At 25.0% G+C, this 22324-nt stretch overlaps 3 protein-coding genes across 3 annotated transcripts; 2 read left to right on the top strand and 1 right to left on the bottom strand.

Annotated features, from left to right (window-relative positions):
- Nucleotides 1-160: 160 nt before the first annotated feature.
- On the top strand, nucleotides 161-3707 carry Cog3 (conserved oligomeric Golgi complex subunit 3). Its single transcript, XM_011500394.1, has 5 exons — nucleotides 161-459; nucleotides 536-1903; nucleotides 1984-2226; nucleotides 2345-2671; nucleotides 3154-3707. The coding sequence occupies exons 1-5, from the start codon at nucleotides 286-288 to the stop codon at nucleotides 3580-3582; spliced, it is 2541 nt and encodes an 846-aa protein (XP_011498696.1). The 5' UTR covers nucleotides 161-285; the 3' UTR covers nucleotides 3583-3707.
- Nucleotides 3708-6078: 2371 nt separating this feature from the next.
- Nucleotides 6079-10130, bottom strand: mus81 (mus81 structure-specific endonuclease subunit). The gene is made up of 9 exons (XM_011504685.1): nucleotides 9989-10130; nucleotides 9488-9801; nucleotides 9321-9414; nucleotides 8782-9260; nucleotides 7965-8164; nucleotides 7678-7891; nucleotides 7012-7224; nucleotides 6794-6913; nucleotides 6079-6376 (listed from the first exon to the last, which is right to left on the bottom strand). Exons 2-9 carry the CDS (start codon nucleotides 9794-9796, stop codon nucleotides 6140-6142), a joined length of 1866 nt encoding a protein of 621 aa, XP_011502987.1. The 5' UTR covers nucleotides 9797-9801; nucleotides 9989-10130; the 3' UTR covers nucleotides 6079-6139.
- A 1186-nt stretch (nucleotides 10131-11316) lies between these two features.
- Nucleotides 11317-21391, top strand: LOC105362856 (exportin-4). Its single transcript, XM_011500382.1, has 12 exons — nucleotides 11317-11378; nucleotides 12336-12704; nucleotides 12868-13135; nucleotides 13637-14091; nucleotides 15976-16237; nucleotides 16592-16854; nucleotides 17123-17562; nucleotides 17786-18066; nucleotides 18228-18442; nucleotides 19535-19782; nucleotides 20127-20355; nucleotides 21033-21391. Exons 1-12 carry the CDS (start codon nucleotides 11328-11330, stop codon nucleotides 21318-21320), a joined length of 3369 nt encoding a protein of 1122 aa, XP_011498684.1. The 5' UTR covers nucleotides 11317-11327; the 3' UTR covers nucleotides 21321-21391.
- Nucleotides 21392-22324: the final 933 nt, after the last annotated feature.

Genomic DNA, 22324 nt, shown 5'->3' with positions numbered 1-22324 from the left:
TTATATTTAAATAAATGTATAACCATAAAATACGTACAAATATTTTATTATATGAATATAGGTAAGAATTTATAATTTTATTTTATTTATATTTTTCTTATAATATTTGTTATTGTCTTTACAGAAGAACTAGATTTTTAATATAAATAGAAATGTAATATTTTTAATATAAAAGGAGATAAAAGAGTTAACAAGAAAGTGTTGAAAGGAATATATTTAAAAAATAAAAAAAAATTATAAATCCATTAAAATTATCACATGAATGTTCTTTTATAAATACTAATTATGGCAGGTCCTGTAAATATATCAGACAATTTAATTAAGTGGGATTTAGCAAATGATTCACTGGCTCCACTTACAGTAAACCAAAAGTTTAAGCTATCGTCATTGGAAGATGAAATTACTACCTTAGATTCTGTTAATTTAAATAAAATATCTTCAAAATCGGAATCTGTACAGGTATAACATACTTTTGAATATATCGACCATTGATAATATTCTTATTTAATTATATTATGTAGCATTTTAATTTTAGTTTTACAATAACTCAACTATACACTCTGATAATGCTCAAAATACTTTTGATCGAATTGATAGTTATCAGGAACTCTTACTGTGTTATTCTAAATTGGAGCAAAAACATATGACAATAGAAGATATCAAGTATGCGTCATATGTAGAAAAATTGAAGTCAAAGCGGATGGAATGTCACGACTTGTATGTACAAATTAAAAGTGTATTAAATGATTTTTCTTCATTAGCAGAGCAATACATACTTGTCTCTGAGAAAACTACCTCTTTGCATGAGGCTAGTGAGCAGTTAATATCAGACCAAGAAAAATTAATTACATTTGTTGAAAAAATAGCAGAACATGTCAAGTATTTTAAAGAAGTAGACTATATAATGGATAAATTAGATGCCCCAACATTATCTGTTAATAGTGAAATTTTTTTCGATTTATTAGACAAAATTGATGCAAACATGGAATTTATGTATAACAATTCAAACTTCAAAGAAAGTCATACTTATTTAGTTAAATATCGTCATTGTCAATCAAAAGCTATAACTCTCATTCAAAATTATATCTTTAAATTATTTACCAAAGCAACAGAAAGTATATTAAATCCAAAAGATAATGAAAGTATCCAAAAGAATCCTGATGCAGCCTTGGCTCTTTTTTATGGTAGATTTCAATCTATTTTGCCAAAAGCTAAACAAGTAATTGAGCAGCTTGAAGAAAAGTCTAATAAACGTCAAGAATTCGAAAGCTTACTTCTGGAGTGTCAACAATATTTTTTAAGTCAGAGAGGTATCGTACTGGGTCCCAGTATACAAAAAAGTTTACAATCTATAAAAACAAAATACAATGGTGATCATTGTAGTCTCGTTCGACATTCATGCTCTCTCCTTCTACATGCCTCCATTGATGAATATCGATTGTTTTACCAATTTTTCAATAAATCTTCAGCGACACTGATATCTTTCTCAGAGAGTCTGTGTACCTGTTTGTATGATACTCTCAGACCTTTTATCATTCATATAAATCATTTAGAAACCTTGGCAGAAATATGTTGCATCTTAAGGATAGAAATGCTTGATGAACATGTGCAGAATAATACAGAGCCCCTTCAGGGTTTTGGTAATGTATGCTTACAGTTATTGCATGATGTTCAAGAGAGATTAGTTTTCAGAGCCCATTTATATCTGCAGTCCGATGTGGCTGGATACAATCCTTCATCGGGTGATATTGCTTATCCTGAAAAACTTAAAATGATGGAAGATATAGCTGAATCAATTCGGGAGGAAAACAGACAGATTAGGATGAAAAAGATATCGTTGTCGTCGATGGAGAGTAGTGGGAGTAGTAATATCATTGAGCCCATTTCTCGAACTCACATTATGGTAAATTTAATTAATAAAATTATATGGAACTTTTATTAAAATGTCTAATAGAATACATTGGATAAAAATTTATTTCAAAGGGAATCGATCCAATGTATCAGCGAAATTCTCACATGGGCAATTCTCCAGCGGATCTCCACGGCATGTGGTATCCGACTGTTCGTCGAACTCTCGTGTGCCTTTCGAGACTTTATAGATGTGTAGACCGTCCAGTTTTCCAATCACTTAGTCAAGAAGCAATAACCTTTTGTGTACAAAGCATCGATATTGCCAGAGAACGAATACAAGCGAGATCAACGCCATTGGATGCCGAACTTTTCCAGGTTTGTATATCAATGTTGATATTAAAATAAAAGCTATCTCATAATCATACATAGCTCGTAATCTCTTTTTCAATAAAATCAGTATCAGTAGCTATCGGCAAATATTTTACGCTTATAGGTGAAACATCTGTTGATCCTTCGGGAGCAAATTGCACCCTTCCAAGTGGATTTTACGGTGAAGGAGTATAGTCTGGATTTTTCCAAAGTAAAAACAGCCGCGTTTAGTCTTCTAGAGAAACGCTCGCGTCTATTCACATTATCGAATAATGCTCTGTTAGAGTTCCTATTGGAAGGTGCACCCCAGATGAAAGAGCAACTAATTGACTCACGTAAGCACGTTGACGCTAAACTCAAATTCTCTTGCCAGAGATTCATACAGCACGTTACACATCAGCTTATTGAGCCGGTATTGTTGCTGTTGGAGAAAACGAAAATACCACATCAGGTATTTAATAGTTGCATATTGAATTTTATTTGAAACGATAAATAAATGTTGAATTTATATTTTTTTGCTTTTCAAGCTAATTCAAATAATTGTATTGACTCGCGAAAAAAATATAATTTTAATGAGTTTTATAATTGTTAAAAAATTGTCTCAATAATCCATAAATATCAAGTAACAATATAATAAATTTCCATCACTAATAACAATATTAACAACTACTGAAAATATTTCTAATAGTATTGGTTTCATTTTTATTCTAATTTATAATAGCTGTAATTTTTCATTCGAAAACATAATTTCAATGTGTAGACTATCTGAAATATCAATACTTTTTAACAAAATGAAGAAAATTGTCATTCTCCGTCATAATAGCAAATACGTTTTTTTTTATTAACTAATATTTTAAACTTAATCGATCTCTCTTTATTTAGTTACATTTTTCAACACATATCCTGATATTCTGCACTAATTCCGTATTTCAGGTGTCGACGCCAAAATCACTGGGTACCGCAGAAGTTGTAGCTAATGTTGTGAACGACTCGGTGCGGCTAATAAAGTTTAAGCTACCGATCATCCAGCAGTCAATGCAGCTGTACCTAGCGAATCGTGAAACTGAGAGCATCTTGTTTCGGCCGATCAAAAATAGTATCGTTGCATCTTTTACCCAGCTGTCGCAGTTGCTCAGTCAGCTATACACCGGGGATGAGCTTATGTTAATCGCGTGTCCACTACCCGAACAAATCTCACTCATGCTTAGCTCGACGACGTTAGCTCGACCAACGTCCAATGATCATCAGGAGTTGGAAGTTGCGAAGAAAAGTGAACAAGAAAAGCAGGAGGATAATACCGATATAAAACATATGACTAGTAGCCAAAAGATAGCAAAGACAATGGATACTATACAGACTTAATTTGATTCTCTTGGTTGAAAGAGTTCTATAGCTATTTTGCTCTCGTTCGAAGCGATTTTCTAATGATTATTTTTTATACAATGCATAACGTATAAATGACTTTTTCTGAAGATAAAAAACTTTTATAAATTTAAATTATATGGCCCGTTAAAAACGTACTATATAGATTAAAAATGATAAACCAATGTTGGATGCGTCATTTTCTAAATACCCAATATAAATTTGAAAATAAAGAATTTTAAATTAATATTAACAGTGATGAATGTTTATTCATTTTAAAGTCGGTAGGTATTAAGATATAATTTTTAATATTTTTAAAATCAAAATTAAAAAAAAAGGTATATAACGATTCCATTATAAAAAATCAATTTAAATAAATGTTTTAGATTTTTCAGGCTTGTTTTAATGTTCTTCCGAGATTATTTTTTTTTTGTTTTCAACTGAATAGGCTTTGTATTCATTTTATTGATTTTTGCTTATTACTGGAAATTGTAATATTAATAATAAGTTATCGTTAATCTTTTTTTATTTAATAATAATATTATTTCATTGTTTAGATAAAAGTATATATGCTTTTCGATGGGTGTAGAAACTTAGATAAAATTAATTTTAACACAGAAAAAAGGACTTAATTATGATTGCAACAACACTCTCAGTTATAATTTAATTTTCAAAAGTTATTTTGTTTCAAGATTCTATTTATATTTAATTGGTGTAGATTCTATTTATATTTCATCTGTTTATATTTATATTTAATTAATAATTCTTTCAAAATTTACTATAATGGTAAACATTAAATCGTCATTAAATCTGAAATATGTAAATATGTTTTAGAAAAGTAGGCTTAATAATTGTATTAATTTACGAATAAATAGAATTTTAAGCTTTGCACTTTATTGAAATGTTTTTCTATTAACAGTGTCTTATTTAATTTCTAAATGATAAAATTTTTCTTATTTATTTTAATTATATTTTCAGAAAGAAATTATTTTAACGTATGTTAACATTTTTTATAATGGAAATTTTTATATTTTTATATTAAGGATGCACGTTAAATATTTATATATATAAAATAAAATGTGAATAATGAAAAAAGTAATAACTTCGAGGTTTATTTAAATAAATTGTCACATAATTGTAAAATTAAAATGATCTATATTATTATTTGTGATTAATTTAACGGAAGTAAACAAATTAATGAAAAAAATATTTTAATAGTAAGGTAATTTTCTAGTTTTAAAATTATAAAACAGTTGTAATTTTTTGATATTATTTTAATACACGCTCATAAATTGATTGTTATAGAATGATTTAGCTGGTTTCATATCTAGTGCAAATCATTTCATGTAAAATAGAGTGGTTTAAGATGAACATAATTGGGAAAAAATAAAAATAATAAATAAATCATGTTACAATCATGTCATTACATGTTCTTTTTCTGAAGCTAATAAAATATCAGCTGAATTCAATTCAGTTTAGCATTTAAGTATATTCTTGTATACATTGTCTACTAAAATAGCTAAAACTTTTTGAGACAAAGCAATTTATTCAACATAATACTGTATAAACATTTTTAATATCAAAGAACTTTCTCCTTTATTTTACAAAAATTATTATATATAATAAAAAAATGATAAAAAATTAATCATTTAAATTTAATATAATTATGTACACATTATAATATTTTAAATAAAAAAATTTATTTCTGATAAAAGAAAGTTAAATGATTTAAGATTTTCATGGAATATGTTACTTTTCTATTTTGCCCATTTTCAATTTTCTAATTCTTAAATTGTTTTCTAAACATAAACATAACTATTGAATTAAACAACGGCATTCCATTAAATTATTTATTAAAGAATAAATCATGATAGTTCCATAGAAATGATCTCAAGTTTAAAGATTATTACTACAATTTCATTTTTACAATTTACTTAATGAAATTTCCTAATTTTTTGAAATCCCTACGCATCAGTCGTACAGTGCATCGTCTTAAGAATAATAATAATAAATACACTGATCAAATCGATAATACTAAGAAAGTTGATATTAAAATTTGAAGTGTTTATATATATTTTGAATATCATAAGAATTAAATAAATTTTAAATATAAATTTTTATTATGTTATAATATTATGTATCAAATTGTAACTACATATAAAAATAATTCTATGACCGAGTACAAAGTTAGTTTGCACTTAAAATGTTATTTAACATTTAAGACACTAATATTTTAATAATAAAAGTTAAGAACGTCATGAAGTATGTATTTATATAGCTAAGGATAGAATAAGAATATTAAAATATTTATACTTATGATTTTAATATAAAATAAAATTATAATCTTATACAAAATATATTTGTACATTTGTATCTTAAAAATAATATTTCTAAATTTTCTTTCGTAATATTGTAAAATACATACTGCATTATTATTATTCATAAAAATCACATTTTTTTTATCACATTTGAATAAAATGAAAAAATTTAATAGTTTTTCATTTACATATATGTTTATAAATGTAAGCAAATAGCCTAAAAATAACAAAGGATTACATCAATCAAAATCGTATTTGGTGTATAATTGATAAATTGTTTTACTAATAACATGTCCCAATTTTCGTTTTGTTGGACCTGCAACAATGTTTGCTAACAAATTTTCTTCTCCTTTTATAAGTGCTTCTGTCAGACATACTGGAGTTGAGTACAACTCTACAATTGCCAATGCCTTCTCCAGTGACATCCCCTTTAATTGTAGCAATTGTCGAACGAATATTTCTCGGACATTAAAATTCTATAAAATAAATAATTTGTTATAATTATGTGATTGATGGTAACATTTAAGCGTTAGGAAAACATTGTTTTATCTTTTTTATTATTAAAATGGGTATTTATTACATTTGTGAGAAATTATTTATACAACAAAACTATGCAAATGAAAGTAAGCTTTATGATTTTAAATCGTTTATGACCATATTTAATTAAATAATAATAAAATATTTGACTGTGAAAAAAATACTTTTATTAATTATTATAGTATGTTAGTAGTTAGTATTGTAGTATATTAATTATTATAATATGTAAGTATTTATAAATTGTTAATCTACTTTATTTTTTCAATTTGTCTTTAATTGTATTGTAGACATTTTTAAAATAATTTTTATATTTAATAAAATTTTTAAAAAATTAAAAAAAAGAATTTTATACATACTTTTGGCTTCATCGATGCTTTATTAAATAATGTAAATTCCATCAAGAATACCAAACCTTCGTGAATATTATAATTTGTCAATGGTAAGTCTTCTTTTTTACAACTGTTTAGTTCTTTACCCTAAAAATAATGTTAAAAATAAAGTTAAAAATTAAATTAAATTATTATTAAATACCAATAGTATTTTAATCTTATGTAATTTCAATTCTTTTTCATACCTCATATATTTCAGTCAACATTGCTGTTATTGTAATTAAATAATGCAATGAGTCTTTGTGATTCTGTGTGAATTTAACATTGAAATCGTCTTGAACAAGTGTATTCATTGCTGCTTGAAATAAAGATGTTAATGGTATTGCACCATGATAATTCTTTCCATAACTTTCGATCATATATATAACATTTCTAATGCCAGATTCTTTTAGTCGATACTGTAAATATTTTTTTTATAACGTATTTTCAAAATATTCCACATTTCAAACGCGTGAATGAATATTATTATAGATATTAAATTATATAGTAAAATTTAATATCTCACTATAAAATACAAATGCATGAAAATATTTCTTTATTCAAAACTACATATTAATATTTATTTAAATCATTTAAAAGTGTATTTTCAATAAAACAAATTTAAATCTTTTAATTATAATTATGGAGAATTGTAATTTAGACGAAAATACTTAAGTAACAATTAATTATTCAAAATACATATCAATGTGAAAATGCATGGAATCAATTATTGAATAATCAAGTGTCTTAATAATAATGGTTACCAAAATATTACATATATTTGTTCTTCACAAAACAGTATTTCATAATTTTATACGATACAGGTACTAGACATAATAATTCTCTAGTAAACAATTTTAACCTTTGCATACCTTTTGTTCATGATATCTTCCATCTTTAATACTTGAACTAAAATCATCTATACGCTTTCTTTCAACAATGTAAGGAAGAACAAGTTCTCTATTTGTAAATTTACATCTAGCAATCCACATGAAATCTCCAACTCCTAAACGTCTAACTTCAAATAAAATTCCACTTTTACTCAATTCTGATATTTTTTCATTATTATTCATTTTCATTTTACCACTAAAAATAATTACTATCTTTTAAATATTGCACGAAAAATAAAATAATATTTTATAAAAGTGACATAACATACCCACTAGTTTCTTGTGTATCCACCAATAAAATGATATCAAAGTTATTTGGTAAAAGGTAAAAGGATTCATTTGATGTATTTTCTATAAGAATTATTTTTTTATTTTGTTTATCTGTAGAATCATCTTTTGTAAATATTCTTTTTCTATCTTGTATCCCACCAATTTTTTTCTTTGTATTACATTCCAAGGGAACGTTCTTCTAATAATTTAAAAATACATTGGTTTATTAACTAATATAAAAATTTGAAAAATATTTTTTTATATGTTAAGAATTTAAAAAATTCATTAATGAAAAACTACATTTTATTAGTAATAGATCTTAATTTTGGATAATGAATCTATTATAAAAATTTATAATAAGTATATTCTACTTATTCATAAAATTTATTCAATTAAATGAAATTTTTAATTTTTGATTTTAATTGAAATTTTTATTAAAAAATTATTTTAATTCTTAGTCAATCCATATAATAACTATTAAAAAATGATTGGAACAACTATAAAACTAATAAATATAGTATTTTTATATTTAACTTACATTAATTAAAGATTCTTTATTTATATTACATAATTCTTGAAAAGAGTCATGATTTGATTTATCTTTTTCTATATGCGGTATGTTTCTTGCATCTTTATCAAAAACAACTGTTTTTTCACTTTTAGTTTTCTGTTACAAATTAAAAATGTTAAGTAGATTAATATTTTCGTTTATACAACTTATTAACTTATAAAATTAAGAATACATAAAATATTTACCATTTTATTACATTTATATATTTTGCTATCATTATCATTATCAGTGTCATCATCAATTATTATAATATCATCTATTTCTTTAATATTTTCATGATCATTATTTAATACTGATGAAGACTTAATAGAATCTGTTAAATTACTTGTTGTTAAATCTAAATACAAGGGAGCTTTTTCAATATGTAGAAGATCATTGATACTGTCTTCAGAGGATTTTGATGTATTACTTTTAGATTTAAGTGAAGAAGCTATTAAACTATTTAGAGATTCTTTTACATTTAATAAACTATTAGATAATCCTGCATTTTCATCGGAACTATCTGAGGAAATATTTTCTCTTGCTTTTTGTAATGATATAGCAAGTGACACGCCGGTATCAGTTAAACTATACTTTGCTGGATTACTTTTTTTAAGTATTAAATTCTTAGTAATTAATAAACTCATAGAAGACCAACCCGCATAATGCTGTGAAGCAGTTGTTTTCATTGGATATTCACATTCACTTTGTGCTTGCGATATTATTTCATTTTTATACATAAAGCCTATAAAATTACTTTATAATTATTTAATGTATTTAAATTATTTATATTTCATTTACTCACCAGGATAATTAGGTTTTTTCATATTTTTATACATTGTTATCAAAATAGCATAAGATGGAGAACCAATTTTTGGAATATATATTTTGTTTGATTTCTGAAATAAAAATGTTTAATTTTAATTTATCTGTAATAATTATATATCAATGATAGTAAACTAGTAAAAATACATTTTGTATTGTTTTACTATTATTTTGCAAAGAAATATTTTGTTTATAAGTAGATGATATATTATGTAAATTATTATACTCTGCTAATTTTTTATCAAGCATACAGCACAATTTATGCCCAAAGTGATTTAGAATATAACATTCTTTTCCAGTTGCTAAAGGCAAAGGATATTTTCTCAAAGAGGATAGGGCTTTTCCAAAAGCATATTGAATTGGTAAATCTTTTGCAGCTGCCATTTCCTTCCATTCTTCTAGCCATTTTTCAAACAATGGATTTGGAGTCTCTGGATATTTTCTTATTCTTTTCATTATTGCTAGAAAGTTAATAACAAAGAAATAATAAATAATTTAATATATAATCAAATAATATATACAATACAACATTTTTACAAAATAACCTATTTTTATAAATGTTTATATCTCATAATTTTCTCAATATCAAACTGAGTAGTTTATAAATAACAAAAATATAAAGATTATGTACGAAGGTTAATTTTTTACCTTATGCTGTAGAAACATTTAATCGTTATATAAATGAAATATATTTGATAATATATAGCGCTTTTTAATTCAAGTTAAAAGCGAAAGATTTTATTTTAATTTTCAAAGACAAGATCTTTAAATTGTTAGATTACCACCATAATAACGCCACAGAAGATATATAAAAGTACACAATAGACGATATATAATAGATTACGCTAATTTGATTATAGCCCGCGAATTATAAGTTTTTAATGAGAATTGTATAATTTTGCACTAGAGGAAAACATTATTAGACATGTAGTTAGAATTCTTGTTTAAAATAAATCTGTTAAATAAATAAATCTATTAATTTGTCTCTTTTCTATGTTAATTTATAAGTCGTCCGTTAAAAATGATGAATTGACTCAACATTAACAGAATTACATTTCTTATAATTGGTCTATACCATGAGTTTAAGTATAATTATTTTTCTGAAGTGTAAAATTTCGCTATTATATTCAACAAAATATGGATTGCAGCATATTTAAATTTCATTTTAATAATATAAATTCCTTTTTTTAAATAATATGATTGCGCGTAATAATAAAGAACTTTATGATCTTTAAGTGGAAGGTTCGTTTTTAATAGTTCCGATTATTCTATTTTGACGTTTGACAATCTGCGATATTGATATAAAAGGTAAAGCAATGTTTTTGGTTATAATTTTTTCATGTCATGGTAGACCCAACGATAGGATAGTCAATTAATAGGTAATTATAATAAGTAAATGTGCACCAGTTTTTCTTTCTCACATTTCAGTATCTGAAGAATCGTATATTCATATATTTTAAACCATTACAAGTAGCGCAAAGTAATTTATTGCAGTTTAGCTATAAAATAATTGTTTTAAAGGTGTTTATGACAAATTTTTAATATTCTATTGCAATAGAAAACTAATTAGAGTTTACTTATACTCCTCTCTATACTTTGTAATTTTATCTTATATCTACGTATTAATATAGCTTTTTCGAGTACTAATGTTATTAATTACTTAGGCAATATCCTTTTACTTTGACATCAAATTATAATTTATTGTTATTATAAAATCATTAAAATTCACGGTCTATATAACATAGAGGTTTGAAATGATGGAAGGACAATATTTATTAAAAATTCTGAACAAATTGACAGTCAATGATAGAGAGGCATGTTCAAAGTAACCCTTTGCATTTACAGATTTTTAATACCTTAATAGTGAAAAACATGTAAAACGAAAGATTTAATTTTTACCTCCTATGACCATCAAATGTTAAACGTTCAAACGGGACAGTGTAGTGAAGACAGTGTAGACAGTGAAGAGGGATATTTATTTATAAAAATGGCGGACCAAGTGCTTAGAGAATTGGAGGCTGCTGCACAAGTTATTTTAGTGAGTTTTTCTTTCAAATTTTTAGTCATATAAAAAACCCAGGTAGCGTAAATTCATCAGAAATTTTATAATTTTATAAAAATATCACTTGATCATAATATATTTTAAACACAGATTCACAATTTTTTGTATTGGTTATGTTACCTTCATCTTAAAAAGTTTGTTTTGGATTAGGCTTTCGTAAAATCTTTATGATATAATACCAAGAATAATTTTTTAATATTGACCTAAATTCCAGTAAGAACATGTTTTCAATGAAATTTTATTTACGTACACGATTTAGCTATCACATCATTTTTCATTGAATATGAAAGCCATACTTTTTTTTTATTTTTCTTGTATTTTAATTTAATGCCTCAATACTGAATCGAAATATAATAGAGTTATTGTTTCCAATAGTTAAAAAAGAATTTGGGTAATATTTAAAGTTTACGACATTTATTATTGAAATTTTTGTTTCATCTATGTTTTATCTTTATAAGGTTTCTATGATTCTCGGTTTTTCTTTATTATTCAAACAAACGTATACAGTAAATGTATATATTCGAATAATATATTATAATTATTTCTTTTTATACAATTTTATATAAATTATTTATAAATTGTTCATATTATATAAATATTATAGATAAAATTTTATTAAATTAAATAGTATAAAACTAATTAAACAATCTTAATTATTTTTAATGTTCATATTTAGTATTAATTATTTTTAGTATTCAATTGCAATGAAACTGAAACTTTATTAATAATTTATTTAAACAATATTGTATTATTTCATGATATAAAATATAAAATCATGATATCAAATATAAAATAAATCATAATTAAATATTTAATAAAAATAAATATTTAATATAATTATGTTTTATACCAATAGATATAATTTTTTTACAAAAGAGTTGATTTTTTAGAGATCAATGAATAACATTCAAATTATGAAAACTTTAATTATAGGCGCCATCAAATCTTGTCAATGCTGAACAGCGACAATCAGCAGAAGCAGTTTTTTTAAATTTTCGTAAAACAAAATCACCATATCAGCTATGTCGACAAATTTTAGAGACTACTACAGTAGATTATGTCTTATTTGAATCAGCGAATGTTATTAAAGCTGCACTGATAAAAGAATGGACTATTATGCAGCAAGCTGATATTGTATCTCTCAGGCATTATTTATTGCACTATATAATAAGTAAGCCAAAAAGAATTTTACATTTTATTGCAATTATGGTAAAGAGAGGTAGTGTTGAAGATCATGGAGAAGAGAGAAAAGAAATTTTGAATGAAGTTGAAGGATTAATTATGAGTGGAGATATGCCAAGGGTAGGTTATAAATTTTTATGAATCCTTAAATAAAATATGTAAATAGCTTAATTATTTTTTATGAACAATATTTATCCAATGTAATATACTAAGCTTTAATGTATAAATTTTTAGTTTCAACTTTAACAAAAATTTAAATATCGATATTTTAAAAATGTTATAGCAATTATTAGGTTGTAGCATAATTTCAGCGCTAATGCAAGAATATGCTACAACCGTAAAATCATCAGATGTTGGACTAACTTGGGAAGTACATTTTAAAGCAAAAAAACAGTTTGAAGTTACATCATTGAAGAGAATATTCAAGTTTTGTATTCAAGCACTTGGAGAATTAACAAAATCTGATATACCTGAATCTATTTTACCATTAATAAAGCATTTGCTCTCTATTTGTGAAAGTGTACTAATGTGGGGCTTTATATATGTTAATTATATCCTTTTAAACTATTATATATTATTTTTATAATATTATTAACGTTTATAAAGTAAATTGCTTAAATGCAATTATAATATTGATTTTGAAGATTCAATTGAAATTTAATTCTGAGTACATTCAAAAATTTATTTTAAATATATTTGTCCAAATTATAAATCAGAGTCATATAATAACTAATATTACAAAATTACAAAATTTACAAAATTTGTGTGTTTATAACCAGAATAAATATTAACTTTGATATTTAAAGAGATATTTTATTTTTTGTTGGATACTTTATTGTTTTAATAAATTATTTTCAGTTGAAAAATATGTTACAAAAAAAATTTTTTTAATAAATAAATCCTTCATAAAAAATTTGAAAAATAAATATATTTAAAAGAAAGTAATTTATATAATAATTAAACTTTAATAATCAATATATTGAGTAAATCTTTAGTTCTATGTAATCTATATAATCAAATAAAAGATTTTATAATCCTTAACTGCAAAACACTGCCTAAAAGATTGATAGGGGTTTTTGAATCTGCCTATGAGTCAGAGAGCAGTTCAACACTACGTTTAACAACTATGTGGAGGGATGTAATATTAGATCCCATAGTTGTGCAATTATTTTTCACATTATATTGGAAAGTCAGATCAAATCCACAACTAGCACATCATGCGAGAAATTGTCTTGTACAATTAGCCAGCCTTAATGGTTTAATTGTTCAAGCTCCTGAGGTGAAATTTCAGTATCTCAGCACATTTGTACAGAGTTTTCTGAAACTTCTTTCAAATATCAAAATTATCGACGAAGAAGCAATTGGTATTGCTAATGTATTTAAAAAACTCATTGGCTGTTTTCGGGCAGCAATACCCAATCTGCCACAAGAGACTCAAAGGTCATTCATGGAATATATGACACAATTGACATGCTTATTTGCTGATGGTGCCAACCAAGAGGAATCTGTGAGTAAAGCTTTTTTTGTTTATATTTTAAGCATGGTAATTAATTAAATTCTTTTTAAGAAATTAATTGATAATATCTCATATTGAAAAATAAAGCATAATTATAAGAAATATTTCTTGGTATTGTCATTTAAATAATGAAAACAGTGAATTATGTTCAATTTTCATGTACCATTATTATTTCATAATAAAACTATTTGCAAATTAAAAATATTTTTTCAAAAAATTTTTAAAAATTGTCACCAGGATTTTATATATAAAATTTTGAGTCACTTTATTTGTATAAAATAGTATACAGATTTTAATAATATTTATATTCTCTGATTTCAAAAGTAAATGAGTAGTTATACAAAAGATAAATTTCAAATAATACGAGTATATATAAAAATAAATGAGTAATTATATAAAATATAAATTTCAAATAAAACGACTATTATAGAATAATTTGCTGTGATAAATTTTCAGAAATGTACGAAACTATAAACATTTTAAATTATCAAAATGTCATCCTGAACCTGTAAAATAATTAGTTAAGTAAAATTTCGTATTTTTGAATATATTTTTCCATCACGAGTGTTTGTGTTTGTGTTCACAGCTTTATTATTTATTTTATTGTATTTATTTATTTATTGCTCAAACGGTAACAAAATATAAGTATTATAATGTGGTTATTGTCTGTATTATTATATTTCAGAATAATGCTTTGTTTTGCGTTAATTCTTTTAAAACAAAAACAAACGTATACTCATCGTGACCACATATTGTACCTATTTATCTAAATAATTTTGACATTACTTAAATAAATTTAACTTGAAATGTACCAATTACTTTTATAATTATTTATATGTATTTAAAAAATATTCATATAAATCTCTAACTTTTAATGATATAGCCATAATTTATCCTTAATCTAAAGGACACATAAAAAATCTCAACAATAGTTATATTTAATACATTTTGATATTTTTTATGTAAACTGTTAGGATATTGGAAATTATATATAAATGATAAATACGTATTTTTGAATCATTACATAAAATCATTTTATGTTAAATATGGAATTTTATAGTATTATTTACAATATAAATGTATATAAAGTTGAGGCTAAAGTAAAAACACTTTTAAAAATTACAAAATAAAATAAATTATTATATTAGGTTAAGCAATTTATAGATTCTTAAATTAAAATAATAAATTATTATGAATTATGAGCAAAATGTTTATTTTATATTTCCCTTTAGATATTTACTTTATATAATAATTAAACTTTACTTTTACTTATGTTAACAAGTATAACAAAATATATATAGAATATAGATTGATTAATTGTTTAAATATGAATTATTTCTCTATATTTATTATTATTTTTATAGAAGAATTTTTACCAATACCTCACTAATACATGCCGCTAAATCTAATTTTAATTAAGAAATTGTCTACAAATATATATTATACATTTTTATGATTGGATACAAAGTATGATGTATACATATACAGATTATAATGATATAAAACTCAATCATTATAATAAATCGCAAACTTTGGCATTGTACGAATTAATGCCAATCTAATGTTTTTATTTTATTCAAAGATAAATCTATTAATACTAATATTTCTATCAATTTCTTTTATCTAATTAGTGTTTATAAGATGTATCTAAAAGCAAATTTAAAAGTAAAAATGTTTTATTTTGCGGATGTTTCCATTTCACTATGTTAAATATTTCATTACAAAAACGTACTTACTGGATTTACTAATTACTTATTGCAAGCAAAAAGGAGAAATTTTGAAAATTGCTTAACTATCTCTTATAATATTAGCCTTAACTTGATTTTTGTGCATGAGATATGCAGTCAACTTTCCAACTAACAAAATATTTTGCAGCTCTGCGCTGACGACTGTTTATTTATGGAGGCGTTTGAGTGTATGTTGGAGATGTGGATGTCGGTACTGTCATATGCACCCCTCTTTCCTGTGGAGTTTTGTCAGCAAAGCTCCGTACAGATATTCAACACGTATTTGCAGTGCCACTTATCACCTCCTGACGGACGCCGAGGCGTGGGCAAAAAAGATCTAAAAAAAGAAGAAATCGATGGCAACGAGGAAGATGATCGGTCCAAATATAAAGAACAACTTCAAACAATTGGTTATACACACGTTACTTTTGCTTTTTATATTCTTCACAATCATGGTTTTTCATTCTTTAAAATTCTGTTTTGATTCGAACGTATTGAATAATTGCTCTGATGCATTTATTAATTCTGGTCCATTAACGTGGAAACAACTAAATTAATAGATAGCTTGTAAGGATTATCTAAAAATATTTCTTAAGAATTACGAAGCCGCTTTTTTATAACGTCGATTGAATTTAAATATTACTGGAATGGATTATATATAATGTGCATGAGTCATCATCATATTTAAAGAATTATTAGATTTTCAAATAACTTCATATTTAAATAATTGAGTAACTGTCACAATTATTATTTCAATCATTTAGGTGTCTTCGGCAGACACATCTTGAGTCACTCTCTGCCACTACTTTCACGTTTGCTTGAAAATGGTACGATAAAATTAAAGGAACATCTGAACCGGCTAGTTGTTCAACCAGAATCTCTTCATGCTGCAGACCACGTTACCGTTGAAAATCTTTACGAGGATTTACATTGGTTGGTGCTTATCGCTGGGCACGTACTGTGCATGGAGTCAGTAGGTGAAATGCCGCTGGTGCCCTCAAAAGTCATGCGCTATAGCATGGAACAAGTATGATACAGATTATTTTATGTCAATAGTAAAGAGCACTTAAGGTTGTGCGTGCGTATGCGTATGCGTATGCGTGTGCGTGTGTGTGTGTGTGCGCGTGTTTGTTTGTGTGATAAGCGCGCCGTTGTTAATATGTAAAAATTACGATACATAATTTACAACAATACAATAAATATTTTAGTTCATACCTTAATTAAATAAATAATATCTCTTATTACTACATCCATATAATTCTATACATGCAACTCGTTTTAATATATTTTTATAGGTGCAACAGTGTCAGATGGATTTGAACGTAACATTGCAGCTACTCGCCTCTCCTCAGAGCAATATAAGTGATATAAGCGGTGCCGAGCAGTCAGCTGATCATGTAATACGGTTAATAGCGGCCGTATTCCGACTGAGTGAAGTTGCAAAGACTGCAATAAATTTCAACGCGGCTAAGCACCTTTCGCCCGAACTTTGCAGCAGTATAATTTGGTTTCTTCATCGCTGGTCCCTCAGCTATCTCTTACCTAAAGAGAACCACTACTCGGAGCTAAGTACGACGCTGCTTCAGGCTTTCGGCGATGATACACCCGGTAGTCAGTGGACTATGAATTTCCTCGTCGAAAAAATTGAGTGCAATATCAATGCTTTTAAAGGCGAGCCCAACCTTATGAATGAGACTATACAGCTCATGGATGTACTTGATGAGATACCTGATAAGTAAGTCGACAAATCGTACAGACTATTGGATTATTAGCTGAAATGGTTGTTAACTAGGAGTTTAATTATACAAATTCAAATTATAGAAATGATTCTTATAAATTTTATTTACTGTACATTAAAAAGTATTTTTAACTTATATTTAATTGATTAAGTATAAGTTACTTATTGCGTTATAGTTTGTTATAAATATTTTATAAATGTTCTTTTTATGTTATCATAGAGCCTCATGCCTAATTAAGTCAGAGCGTTTTGGTAACCTCGTAGAATTAGCCACAAAGAGTCATGAATTACCGCAAGTAGCCAAACGTGGTCTAATGCGGACGATCGTTCATGTCGGTGCCGTATTAAATGATACAGATCAGCTGCAGCAATATTTTTTGCAGATACTACAACCTTTACAGAATCGTTTCAAAAACATCATTTGTAATACGGATTTTCCAAGGAATTATCATCAAGAAGAAATACGTGCTCAGATCATCGAAATTCTCGAGTGCATCGTTGGTAAGACAGTCGATAGTCCCATAAATAATTATTAATTTTACTTTTGTTATTTTACTGATCTTAATGAAATAATTTAGAACTTAAATATTATTGCACATACCAGTGTTAATTCTTGTATGACCAAGATAAAAAATATAATAAACAAACAAATTTATTTCTAGGTGCAGTTCAAGGAGTTATGAACGATACTGCAAAGCTCACTTCCCAGTATATATGCACGATACTTCAGGAACTTCCACGATTAATCACACTTTACCACAACTATCAGCAGATTGTTCAGTTAATACTCGAACTCTTCTGCGAATTCTCGAACAGTGTTTTAACCTATCTCCAGAACAGCGAAAATATTTTTGAAATCTACTTACACATGATGCAGGTGACTTAATATTATTATGCCGATAGACAATTTTGCTTCATTGTATTTAAAAGAGTTTATCAAATAAATGCACTCTATACAATTCCTATATTTAAATTAAGTAATGCACATTCACTTGAATTAACATATGAAATAATTAAATATTTTTAAATTAATTAATGTACCACAGTTTTATTAAGAGATCGAATATTACAAGTTTTATTATATTATACATAGTATAATATTACAATTATAATTATATTATATAATTATAGATATTAAATTTAAATATATTAAAATATAAGATTGTATAATAAGTAGTCACACGCTAAAAGTATTTTCTTAGTGTACTCGCCTATATTTACAGTTTTAATGAAATACAATTAAATAATAATTATTCATATATTTCATGAATAAGAAAAGAAAAGAAATTTCATAATGAATTTCAATTTTTATTTTTAAATTTTTCGATCAAATATAATCTAGTAATACAAAGTCTTTATATATATAATTGTTATTGTAAAAAAAATATATAATAATGAATGATAGGAATAATAAATAATACAATGTAATTTAAAAAATTTTTCCATTATTAATGAAAAATTGAATTGACAAATGAAACAGTTAATTATAAGAATATGAAAAAGAATTCAAACGTAAACATTCAGCATATTTATTTTAATGCAAATCATTTTGCTTTTCACACATTTTGTATTCAAAATATATTAGTAATGTAGGGCATAAAAAAACATTGAAATATTACATACATAAAAAATTGTGTGTTAATGTAATAATTATTAAGTTTAATATTAATAAAACTAATACTAAATAAGTTTTAGTAGGCATAAATTTTATTATTTATTGTAAAATTTAAGTAATTACGTTGATAGTTCGTAATTATAAATTTCATTTCTTTCACTTCTAAATTTATGTTATGCATACTTAAATTCATTAAGTATCGATTAAATTAAGTATTAATAACAATAATAGATAATAATTGTAATATTAAAAAAAATCAATAAGTTTGAATTTGTATTCTAACTTGAATAAGTATGTAACTGTAAGATATAGGCACCAATTTAAAGTGTAAAGAAAACCATCTTTAATTCGTAGTCCTATGCAAACTGTAATCGTCATTGGTTGACCACTGATTCTACATCCGAGGAAGATACCTTTCAGGATATTTTATTACTCATGCAGTTACTCACAAATTTGGTAACCAGGGATTTTGTTAATCACGTTGAATCGTCGGATGCTAGTTCAAGCCAAGAAGTAACACCAAACGTCTTTCTTTATGGATTAAATATTATCATGCCTATGATGACGATAGATTTACTTAAGTTTCCTTCTCTTTGTCTTCAGTAAGTTTTTTTTTAAATTATTAATTAAAAAATGTTTATTTTGTGAAATATTAGAAAAATATATAATACGAAAAACTTTCTTTTCATATTTACTTTAATATTTTTCAAATAATAGATGTATTTTATTAAAATGAATAATATAACAATAATGATAGATTTGAATTAAAATTAAAAATCCTAAATATTATAAATCATATTAGACAATTTCCAATAAAAAAATTTTAATTTACGATTTTATAGAGTACAAATTTATAATTTATAAAGAAATTTGAAAATTAAATGTATAAAATATAGCAGTTTAAATATGTAAAATAATTAAAAAATTAAAATATTTAATCTTACAGATATTTTAGAATGATTACATTTGCCTGTGAAATTTATCCGGAAAAAGTTTGTACCTTAAATGCTGAAGTTTTACAACATTTATTGGTATCGGTAGAGTTAGGATTGTTTTCATTTGGTGATGAAATAACTATACACTGTTGTAATACAATTCAAGCACTGGCTAAACATATTTATACAGAGGTTGAAATGGGTCGACCAAGAAATCAGGCTATGGCTCCATTTATAAATGTAAGTATAATTATAAAAAGATTAAAAATAATTCATAATCATCACTAATCTTAAAATTGTATTAATAATGTTTTATAAAGATATAAAGTTTTGCTTTTATTTAAATGTAAATAATATGGAAATTTATATGGAAATAATAACATTTTGATAATTTAATTTGATTATTACATAATTTAATAAATGATTAAAATAAAGTGTTTACATAGTTCATCTTTTAATATGTAATACTTTGTTTTTTAATAAAAATATACATTTTAATACTAATGTAATTTTTTATAATGAAATAAAATTAACTGGCATAAGTATATTTTGAAAATTAAATACTGAAATTAAATAAGAAATTATTAAGTAATTATTAAGTAAGTTAGTATTATTTTTTGTAACGTAAGATCTGAAATCAGAAATTTTTAAAATATATTTAATAAAAATTCGAAAAAAAATTAAATAATTTTAAGTAATAATCGATAATATCAACAAGCAATTATAAACAATTATATGAAATTAATAATCACTATAATTATTAAAATATTATTATAAAAAATGTTAAATATTTTCGGTACATTATTTGTTGCTTTATTATAGTACCATAATTTGTTATATTTTTTATTATAACTAATCAAATATGAAAGTTTTAATAATCATAACAACAAGAAATTTTACCCTACTTTTATTTTCAGCTACTGATGAACCTCATAATTACGCATCAGATAAACTCCGACCTCTTTTCCAACACTAGCATACCGCTTTACTATCTGATTTGTTGTTATCAAGATCAGTATCAACAACTCGTGCAGAATCTGATAGGCGAGCAGGCGGATCCGGCGGTTGCCCAGAGGCTTGCTGCCGCTTTCAACGAACTGACCGCTAATGTCGCCTTTAACACCGAGCGTGTGCACAGGCTCAGGTTCCGCGATAACTTCGACAAATTCATAATCAATGTCCAAGGCTTCCTCATGGTTAAATAAGACGATTTTTAAAGGCTACCAACCCTTTGTGGAAAAATTTGATCAATCTATTTTTTGGTCTTTATCACTGCTGATCGGTTCTGAAAAATTGAATTTTAAAATGATTTCATCATGATTAATATATTCAAATTTTGTCCTTAATCTGGTCAATATATATATCAAATTGCAAGACATGTACTTGTAACTACTTATAAAAGAAATCGAAACTGATAAGCTATTTTTCTATAAACAAGTTTACAAAATACTAAATAGTATCGATAATATAAGATTGGTGAATAATAAGTTTGTTATATACAAATTAAACAATATCAATTTTATATTGATTGTTTTTTAATTATATCTTATTCCTATAAAACATAAATTCATAATTTTCTGATTTTATATGAATTACCTTTAGTAAATGTTGTTATATGTTTGGTAATTAAAATCAAAATTGAAAAAGTACCTTACATATAAATTATTGGTTATGAGCTATTTAGTATAATTATAGAAGTATTTAATACTTTATAAAAATTCATTTTATTCTATCACTTTTATAAATTGTTAAATACATTAAAAATAATATGAAATACGGATGATACTTATTTAAATTAATCATTGATAATTATTATTATAATTGATAATAACTATAGTAACTGAATCGGATTTTAAAATTTCAATATTGGAAACGTATAGCAAAGACTCTTTTGAAAATTATCAACTTTTTCAAAGTTTATTATGTTTTATTTCATATATTATACATTAAATTTTTCCACAAAGAGGATTTAGTGTTCCTTTTCTTTCGTATAAAGGAGGGAGTGAATTCGTGATATTAATAAACCACTATTTGGGTTTTTGTATGTATGGGGTGTTTCTGAAGGATGAAAGCGTGTATTGTTCTACAAAAATCGTTTAAATGGCATTTCATATTTTTAAAATCAAGAAGTTAAAGCAGTATGATATAGCTTCATATGTCTTTATGCTTCATTTAATTAAACAGAGCTTTTCTTTTAATTAAGTTTTTA

This window comes from Ceratosolen solmsi, unplaced genomic scaffold, assembly GCF_000503995.2.
Source record: "Ceratosolen solmsi marchali unplaced genomic scaffold, CerSol_1.0 scaffold10, whole genome shotgun sequence".
NCBI classification, from domain to species: domain Eukaryota; kingdom Metazoa; phylum Arthropoda; class Insecta; order Hymenoptera; family Agaonidae; genus Ceratosolen; species Ceratosolen solmsi.
This window is presented reverse-complemented; position numbering and strand designations above follow the sequence as displayed.